The sequence below is a fragment of the Calidris pugnax genome, unplaced genomic scaffold (genome assembly GCF_001431845.1).
Source record: "Calidris pugnax isolate Ruff unplaced genomic scaffold, ASM143184v1 scaffold133, whole genome shotgun sequence".
Taxonomy (NCBI): domain Eukaryota; kingdom Metazoa; phylum Chordata; class Aves; order Charadriiformes; family Scolopacidae; genus Calidris; species Calidris pugnax.
Window position 1 is genome coordinate 2,388,841 of NW_015090977.1, and position 8,548 is coordinate 2,397,388.

At 62.4% G+C, this 8,548-nt stretch overlaps 3 protein-coding genes across 4 annotated transcripts in view; 2 read left to right on the forward strand and 1 right to left on the reverse strand.

Annotated features, from left to right (window-relative positions):
- Nucleotides 1-327, forward strand: part of RAB34 (RAB34, member RAS oncogene family) — a 5,456-nt gene extending 5,129 nt beyond the window's left edge. Inside the window, exon 10 of the mRNA XM_014953013.1 lies at nucleotides 15-327. Within this exon, the coding sequence (XP_014808499.1) occupies nucleotides 15-82 (68 nt within the window). The 3' untranslated portion in view covers nucleotides 83-327. The remainder of the gene's footprint in view (nucleotides 1-14) is intronic.
- On the reverse strand, nucleotides 183-2,569 carry LOC106894430 (adenine phosphoribosyltransferase-like). Of its 2 annotated transcripts, none has more exons than XM_014953075.1 (6): nucleotides 2,360-2,569; nucleotides 2,075-2,206; nucleotides 1,826-1,919; nucleotides 1,624-1,745; nucleotides 783-878; nucleotides 183-687 (listed from the first exon to the last, which is right to left on the reverse strand). In XM_014953075.1, the coding sequence occupies exons 1-6, from the start codon at nucleotides 2,513-2,515 to the stop codon at nucleotides 244-246; spliced, it is 1,044 nt and encodes a 347-aa protein (XP_014808561.1). In that variant the 5' UTR covers nucleotides 2,516-2,569; the 3' UTR covers nucleotides 183-243. The 2 variants fall into 2 exon arrangements, with proteins under 2 accessions (XP_014808561.1, XP_014808562.1); XM_014953076.1 differs by having other exon boundaries at nucleotides 409-687; nucleotides 1,599-1,745; nucleotides 2,360-2,537.
- Nucleotides 2,570-4,034: 1,465 nt separating this feature from the next.
- On the forward strand, nucleotides 4,035-6,818 carry PROCA1 (protein interacting with cyclin A1). The gene is made up of 4 exons (XM_014953014.1): nucleotides 4,035-4,431; nucleotides 5,871-6,003; nucleotides 6,105-6,239; nucleotides 6,323-6,818. The coding sequence occupies exons 1-4, from the start codon at nucleotides 4,197-4,199 to the stop codon at nucleotides 6,816-6,818; spliced, it is 999 nt and encodes a 332-aa protein (XP_014808500.1). The 5' UTR covers nucleotides 4,035-4,196.
- Nucleotides 6,819-8,548: the final 1,730 nt, after the last annotated feature.

The window sequence follows — 8,548 nt, forward strand, 5'->3', positions numbered from 1 at the left end:
CTCTGTCCCCCCAGGGATCAGCAGCAATGAGAGCGACCTGTACCTGTCGGCGCCACGCAAGAAACCCAAGTGCTGCCAGTGAGGGGGCAGCCCCCGGTGTGTGTCCCCCCCACGCTCACACCTCTGGACCAAAGAGGGGTGGCCCCGGCCGGCCCCGAGGAGCTGCCCCCAGCCCCCCTGGCCCCCCATTTGCCCGGGCACCCCCAGCTGGGGTGGGCAGGGGTGCCTGTGCGGCTCCCTCAGCTATGCAAACCCAGGTACCGCTTGCAGGGGGAGATGCCCCTGGGCTCCCGTTTTTCTTAATAAAACTTTTTTAATGCTTTTTAAGAAAGGTGTGAGGCTGGAGACGGCTGTGACTCCCCCTGCCCCCTGGCACAGCCCCCCCAGGCTCGCAGGCTGGTGGGAGGATGGAGCCAGGGGAGGATGGCTGCCCCCACGGAGGGGTGAGCATCTCGGGTACAGTGAAAGCCAAAGCGGGTGGGGGATGCTCCGGGTATCCCTGTCCCAAATTGCTGGTAGCCCTGCAGGAGGGCACGGTGGGGGGGGTGCCAGCCCCCCATCACTCCTGGCCGAGCTGGTGGCGGTCGAAGCGGGGCTGCAGGCTGGGGGGCACGCAGTGGGCACACTTGTAATGCTCCCGGATCCACCGCCCGCCCTCGCTGCCCTCGATGCAGATGGCGGCCACACCTGAGGGACAAGGTGGGGGGCTCAGTGCAACCACTGTGGGGTACAGGGACAATGCTCCCAGGGTGCCCCAGTAACACCCACCCCCCCTCTCCTACCTGCCACGACTCCCCCCAGCTGCTCCACCAGCTGGATGGCCGCTCGCATGGTGCCCCCGGTTTCCACCCACTGGTCCACGAGGAGGATGCGCAGACCTGGGAAGGGGCAGAGGCTGTGGCCCAGTGCCCGGTGCCCGCACTGTTATAGAATCATCCAGGTTGGAAGAGACCCTTGGGATCATCGAGTCCAACCATCAACCCCACCCTACAAAGTTCTCCCCTACACCATATCCCCCCAACACCGCATCTAAACAACAAACTCATCCAAGGATGGTGACTCCACCACCTCCCTGGGCAGCCTATTCCAGTCTCTGACCACTCTTTCTGTGAAGAACTTCTTCCTAACGTCCAGTCTAAACCTACCCTGGGGCAGCTTGAATCCATTCCTTCCTGTTCTATCGCTAATTACCTGTGAGAAGAGACCAGCACCAACCTCTCTACAATGTCTTTTCAAGTGATTTTAGAGAGTGATGAGGTCACCCCTCAGTCTCCTCTTCCTCGAACTAAACAGCCCCAGCTCCCCCAGTCGTTCTTCATATGATTTGTTCTCCAGGCCCTTCACCAGCTTCGTTGCCCTCCTCTGCCCCTGCCCCTTGAGATCTCTCTTGGATTGAGGTGCCCAAAACTGGACACAACACTCCAGGTGGGACCTCCCCAGTGCTGAGCACAGGGGGACAACCACCTCCCGCCTTCTGCTGGTCACACTATTTCTAATACAAGCCAGGCTGCCATTGGCTTTCTTGGCCACCTGGGCACACTGCTGTCAATCCCCCCTTCCACACACACACCTTGCTGGGAGCACCCCCACCCTCTCACCCGGCGAGATGGCGTCAGTGCGGACCTCCATCACCTTCTCCCGGCCCGAGTAGTCGGTGTAGGGCTGTGACACCGTCTGCACACAGAGGTGCCCAGCTTTACGGATGGCCAGGAAGCCCTTCTGCAGCACGGCGGCGGCGGCGGCGCCTGGGGGTGGGCACGGTGCCGTCAGCCACCAACAGGGACGAGGGATGGGGACCCTGGGCTCACCCACGTCCCACCCTCACCCAGGATGAAGCCCATGGCGTCGATACCGGCCACCATGTCGATGGGGTCTCCCTGGAAGGGCTGCAGCAGGTCGGCCACGCAGTCCTGCAAGCCCTGGGGAGAGAGCGGAGGTGCTGGGTGCCCATCACGGGCACCTGCAGCCCACATGGCAGTGCCCACGGGCATGGGCCGAGTGCCCTGACAGCCCCGTGGAGCTGCAGCCCACCCGGGCACCCCCATAAGTGCCCTCCACCCTGGGTGGTGTGTACTTGCGGGTGGCAGTAGAGCCGGGAGGGGTCCAGCCAGGCGTAGTTGGGACCCTTGACGTTGGGGGCCATCAGCGCCAGGTACCAGCCCTTCTCTCGGGTGGGGGGGACGTGGCACAAGTCCATGCGCGGGCGCTGCGAGCACCGACCATGTAACGGGGGTGAGATTCCCCACCCACAGTCCCCCGTAGGGCTCCCTGTGGCTCGCTGACCCCCACCCTCCCCATCCACACCCCGACATGGGCACCCTGGGGTCCTAAATGTGGCCTGGGTGGGCTCCGTCCGTACCTGGGTGCTGGTGGCGAGGCTGAGCCCGGCGGGACCGTCACGGGGAGCTTCACAGACAGCAACAGCTGAGAAGGGGCAGCCCCCACAGCGCTGGGTCCCTGCCAGCCCCCTCGGCCAGCCGGGCCCTGGGCCAGTGCCAGGCAGGGCTGGCAACATGCCCCCACCGGGCTCTGCTGTCCCCGCCAGGCAGTTGCGTAGTGGGGACCATCAGGGTTGGGGTGTCCCCAGCCACCTGCACCGGTGACACCAGGGTGATGCTCAGGATGCAGCCCCATGGCCTCCGGGGTCTTGGGCAGCAGGAGGAACTTCTGAGGCCACGGATGTCCCCCTTGGGGGTGTCCAGGCACTGTCCTGCCCCCCTGAACACTGGTTCCCTTGGCCGCCCAGTGAAGCAGAGCCGTGCCCAGGTTGCCAATGGGCTCCATGGCCGGGGAGGCAGCCAAGGGGGATGAGTCCTGGCAGCCACACTGGGAGCTGCGGGGAGACTGTGGGCTGCCAGCCCTGGCTGGGCATGGGGCACCATGGCTGCCCCTGTGAAAGGCACCGTGGGGCATCCGTGGGGCCACAGGGACCATCCATGGGACGGGATGTGGGACTACAGGGAGCATCTGTGGGATGGGATGTGGAGTTGCAGGGAGCATCCATCCATGGGATGGGGGGGGATTGCAAGGAGCATCCATGGGACGGGACAGGGCCAGAGGGCGCATCTGTGGGATGGCAGGGAGCTTATGTGGGGGGGGCCATGGGGCTGCACGGAGCAGCCGTGGGACGGGATGTGGGGCAGCGGGGAGGATCTGTGGGATGGGATGTGGAGTTGCAGGGAGGAGCATCCATCCATGGGATGGGGTGGGATTGCAAGGAGCATCCGTGGGACGGGACAGGGCCAGAGGGAGCATCTGTGGGATGGCAGGGAGCTTATGTGGGGTGGGCCATGGGGCTGCACGGAGCATCCGTGGGACGGGATGTGGGGCAGCAGGGAGGATCTGTGGGATGGGATGTGGAGTTGCAGGGAGCATCCATCCATGGGATGGGACGTGGGGTTGCAAGGAGCATCCGTGGGATGGGACATGGGGCCAGAGGGAGCATCCGTGGGATGGGGACACGGGATGGCAGGGAGCGTATGTGGGGTGGGCCATGGGGCTGCAGGGAGCATCCCTGGGCCGGGATGTGGGGCAGCGGGGAGGATCTGTGGGATGGGATGTGGAGTTGCAGGGAGGAGCATCCATCCATGGGATGGGGTGGGATTGCAAGGAGCATCCATGGGACGGGACAGGGCCAGAGGGAGCATCCGTGGGATGGGGACGCGGGATGGCAGGGAGCGTATGTGGGGGGGGCCATGGGGCTGCACGGAGCATCCGTGGGACGGGATGTGGAGTTGCAGGGAGCATCCATCCATGGGATGGAACGTGGGGTTGCAAGGAGCATCTGTGGGATGGGACACGGGGCCAGAGGGAGCATCCGTGGGATGGGACACGAGGTCACAGGGAGCATCCGTGGGATGGGGACATGGGATGGCAGGGAGCATCCGTGGGACGGGACACGGGGCCAGAGGGAGCATCCTTCTCCCGTCGGGGGCCGCTCCGGGGCCGGATCCTTGGGGGGGCCGGCACGTCACGGGGCGGGCACGTTGGGGCCGGCACGTTACCGGCCCCGGCACATCACCCCACCGGCTGCCACAGCAACGGGGCCCGGCCCCACCGGGAGGGGTAACCCCTTCCCCGCGGGCTGCGGGGCCCGGGGATGAGCCGCGGCTCCGGGGAGCGGTTCCAAGCACCCCGGCTCTGCGGGGACCCCCCGCACGGTGCCGTGCCGTGGCGAGCCCCCCCGCCCGGGCGGGATGTGCGGGGCTATAAGGCGGCCCCACGGCGGCGGGCGGTGCGGTGCCATGTGCGCCCCGGGGCTGCTCTGCCGCCTCCTCCTCCTCCTCCTCCTGCCGCTGGCAGCCGCCCCCGGACCGGCCCCCGGTACCGGAGCGGCCCCGCCGGGACGGCCCCGCGCCCGCCGTGGGCTCACCTACCCCGGGACGCTGTGGTGCGGCGCGGGCACCAACGCGGATGCCTACGAGCAGCTGGGTAAGGGCGCTGGGGCCGCTGCTACCTGTCCCCCCCATCCTAACCCTTCCCATCCCATCTCTTCCCATCCCTTCCTTTCCCATCCCTTCCTACCTCTTCCCTTCCCTTCTCCCTTCCCTTTTCCCTTCCCTTCCCTTCCCTTCCCTTCCCTTCCCTTCCCTTCCCTTCCCTTCCCTTCCCTTCCCTTCCCTTCCCTTCCCTTCCCTTCCCTTCCCTTCCCTTCCCTTCCCTTCCCTTCCCTTCCCTTCCCTTCCCTTCCCTTCCCTTCCCTTCCCTTCCCTTCCCTTCCCTTCCCTTCCCTTCCCTTCCCTTCCCTTCCCTTCCCTTTTCCCTTCCCATCCTTTCCCATCCCTTTCTTTCCCATCCCTTCCTACCTCTTCCCTTCCCTTCTCCCTTCCCTTTTCCCTTCCCATCCTTTCCCATCCCTTTCTTTCCCATCCCTTCCTACCCCTTCCCTTCCTTTTTCCCTTCCCTTCCCTTTTTCCCCATCCCAGTGCTGGGTCAGTCCCCACCAACCCTAGTCCCGTCCCACCCCAGTCCCAATCCACCCCAATCCCCATGGCTAGTTCAGTCCCCATCGGTCCCCACCCCAGTGTCGGTCCAGTTGCTGTCCACCAGTTCACCTCTGTCTGTTCCCCACCCCGGGGCTGGTCCACCCTGGTCCCACCACTGGTCCCACACTGGTGCTGGTTCAGTCCTGATTCACTCCATCCCCAGCCTGGTCCCTGGTCCATCCTGCTCCCATTCTGCTCCCAATCCCAACTGATTCCACTCCTGGTCCCTCTCCTGATCCCAGCCTAGTCCATCTCTTGGTCCTGTTCCGGTCCTGTTCCCCATCTTGACCCCAGCCTAGTACCATTCTCCTCCCCACTGTGGTGCTGGTGCAGCCCCAGTCTCCATCCCAGTCCAGTTCTGGGCTCCCCAGTTCAAGAGGGACGGGGAAGTACTGGAAAGAGCTGGAGAGAATCCAGCATAGGGCAACTAAGATGATTAAGGGATTGGGGCACCTCCCTTATGAGGAAAGACTCAAAGAGCTGGGGCTCTTTAGCCTGGAGAAGACTGAGGGGAGACTTTATCTACATTTTCAAGTTCCTAAAGGGTGGGTTGAAGGAGGATGGGGCCAGACTCTTTTCAGTGGTTTCCAGCGATAGGATGAGGGTCAACAGGCACAAGCTGGACCATGGGAAGTTCTACTCAAATATGGGGAAGAACTTCTTTGGGGTGAGGGTGGCAGAGCCCTGGAAGAGGCTGCCCAGGGAGGGTGTGCAGTCCCCTTCTCTGGAGATCTTCAAGCCCCACCTGGATGCAGCCCTGAGTGATGTGCTCTGGGCAACCCTGCTTTGGCCGGGGAGTTGGGCTGGATGGTCTCTAGAGGTCCCTTCCAACTCTGTCAAATCCATGAATCCATGAATCCCAAGTGCCCCGTGCCTTCCCTGCAGGGGAACACCGGGACACGGACCGCTGCTGCCGGGACCATGACCACTGCCAGCACGTCATCCACCCCTTCACCGCCCGCTACGGCTACCGCAACCTGCGCTGGCACACCATCAGCCACTGCGACTGCGACCGCAGGTGAGCAGCCCCTGGCAGCATCCCTCCATCCCCTGGGGAGGGGGTGCTCCCAGCCCCCCTGGATCCCCCCCCCACCTCACCCCATCTGCGCCCCACGGCAGGTTGAAGGAGTGCCTGCGGCGGGTGAACGACACGGCCTCGCGGGTGGTGGGACAGGCCTTCTTCAACGTCATCCAGGTGCCCTGCTTCGAGTTCACCTACAAGGAGGAGTGTGTGGAGCCCTACCTCTACGTCTGGTGAGTGTCCCCCCCCAACAATGGGGGGACCAGCCTGTCCCCCCAGGGGTCACCTCACCCCGTGCCTCCTCCCTCTCTCACAGGTGCAAGGCGTACAACACGGTGGCCATCGCGGTGCCCAGGGAGCCGGTGCTCTATGAGTTTGGGGGGGAGCTGATCGATCGGGCAGCGAGGCCTGGGGGGGTCCCCCTGATCCCCCCGTGGAGCAGCGAGACGGGTGGAGGAGCCATCCTGGTGGAGCATCACACTCCTGCCCGCCCCAAGGCAGCCAAGAAAGAAAGGAAGGGGAAGAAGAAAGACAAGAAAAAGAAGGGGAAAGGTCTGAAAAAGAAAGGCTTCTCAGAAAATGGGGAGATGAGTCGTCCTGTGGGGCAGAACCCCCCACTGGCAGACGTGGGGGAAGTGGCCAACGCCATCCTGAGCGATGCCCCGGTGCAGGAGGGCTTGGGCAAGGAGCCAGCCCCAGTCCCTCCATCCCCGGTCCCCACCACCAGTGGGAAGAGGAGGAGGAAGGAGAGGAACAGAAAGAAGAGGCTGAAAAGCCAAGCTGAGGCAGAGCCTGGAGAGCCCCGGCCCTGATTCCCCCCGCGCGGGTCTCGGTTGTAATAAAGTTGGTCACTGGAGCAGATGGTGCAGCCTCATCCCATCTCCGTGGGGAGGAGGGATCGCACCGGGGGCGGCTTCCAGGAGAAATCCCAGGGGCTGATCCCACTCGCAGGGCTGTGGGAGGGGAAACACTCAGGGGTGGGTGGGTATTGAGTAGGTTTGAGCTGTTCCTCACAGCTCCCACCGGGTCCCGTCACCTTCCTGGGCACTGGGGAGGGTGACCCACTGCTCTGGGTGGGGACACAGCTCCTGTCCCCACACCAGCACAGGACACAGCCCTGGTTTTAGCTCCAGATGGTTGTGCTCCAGCTCCCCAGGGGTGCATTTCTCTGGAGGAAGAGTGAATGAATTGGACCATCACACCAGCACTGACTCCTTCCCCTGCAATGGCAGCAGGGGCTGCTCAGGGAGGAGAGGGGACCTTCTCCCTCCCTGGAGGCTCCTCAAATGCCTCAAAGAGCTCTTTGGAGTGGGACAGGAGAAGCTTTGCCAGCCCTAGGACAAAGGCAGATGCTTCGTGTCCCTGCCCGGTGGTGGGTGATCACAGCCTGACTCTTTATGTAGTTTAGACTACAAGTTTAAGACTTGTAAACTTAGGAGTTTACAAGTCTTAAACTCTTGTAGTGAAGAGTTTAAGAGCAGTGCCCAGAGGCAGGGCATGGCCACCAACTTCTGAGGGATGAGCGTGGCTCAGCACAGTGTCCCCTCTCCCACCCAGTGAGGACAACAGAAAGATCTTCTTGCACCAGCACCAAATTCCACAAGGAAAAAGCAATGGGAGTTGAGAGCTGTCCCCTGTTTTGCCACAACAGAGTCTTGGGAGATCAGAGACCACCAAAGAGCAAAGCTGCTCCCTGCAAACCCTATTCTTCTCAGAGAAATGCGTGGTGCAATCCCAAATCCCTGAAATTAGCCGACCACGAGAACCCAGGGGGGGAACACCAAGGTTGTACGAGGCATCGCACCCCCTCAGGCACTGCTCAAGGGTGCAAAGTCCTCGTGGCCACCGCAGCGTCCACCGCAGGAAGCAGAGACACGTGGCATGCGGGCAGCTTCCCAAAAGTAGAATTTTTATTGACAGTAAGGGAAAACTAAAAACAAAGACAGCCAAAAAGGAGCTCGACAACACACAACTCGCCCCTCCCCGTAGGGGTCCGACACATCCCTGGTAAGGAGCCGCTCCCAGGCAAATTCCCATCGTACAGAGTTTCTTAAAATAAAAAAATAGCATAAGGTTAGTACAACCTGCAACCTATGGCAGCCGCAGGCCCCAGAGCACGGTTCTCCAGCAGAGCCTGCCCCATCCCAGGGGGGGAACAGGACAGTGTCAGCCCCCCAAGTACTGCTGGAAAGCCAGGACCCGCATTTCTCTGTGGAAACAGCTTTGCTTTGTCTCCCCCGGGTTGCTGCCATTCTTCAGGAGCATTTACATGCGAAAAAGAGCTTTGTTTCTTAAAGATCTGCTGTTCTTGCTCATTTCCTAGCGGGAGGAGGGTAAACCAGGAGCCCTCAGGAAGGAACAAAGACTCTTGCTTCCATAGAAAATCCCTACTAACAAAGCAGGAGAGAGGAAAGTGTGTGCAGCAGGAACTTTCCAGTTCAGAAATGGCTCTCAGCGCTGGCAGTGGCTCTGCAATACTGCAGTGGGATGCTTTTGGCGAGACCAAAGTTATCTGCCCCCCCCCCCCCCCTCCCCGCGCCCC

What these genes read in the sequence shown, in the direction of transcription:
- LOC106894430 (XM_014953075.1), bottom strand. Translation starts at nt 2,515, where the DNA reads ATGTTGCCAGCCCTGCCTGGCACTGGCCCAGGGCCCGGCTGGCCGAGG. An exon ending in GGCTCTACTGCCACCCGCAA is followed by an intron (nt 1,920 to 2,074) that starts GTACACACCACC and finishes CTCTCTCCCCAG; the next exon opens with GGCTTGCAGGACTGCGTGGC. An exon ending in GCCGGGAGAAGGTGATGGAG is followed by an intron (nt 879 to 1,623) that starts GTCCGCACTGAC and finishes GCCCCTTCCCAG; the next exon opens with GTCTGCGCATCCTCCTCGTG.
- PROCA1 (XM_014953014.1), top strand. Translation starts at nt 4,197, where the DNA reads ATGTGCGGGGCTATAAGGCGGCCCCACGGCGGCGGGCGGTGCGGTGCC. An exon ending in GGATGCCTACGAGCAGCTGG is followed by an intron (nt 4,432 to 5,870) that starts GTAAGGGCGCTG and finishes CCTTCCCTGCAG; the next exon opens with GGGAACACCGGGACACGGAC. An exon ending in GAGCCCTACCTCTACGTCTG is followed by an intron (nt 6,240 to 6,322) that starts GTGAGTGTCCCC and finishes CCTCTCTCACAG; the next exon opens with GTGCAAGGCGTACAACACGG.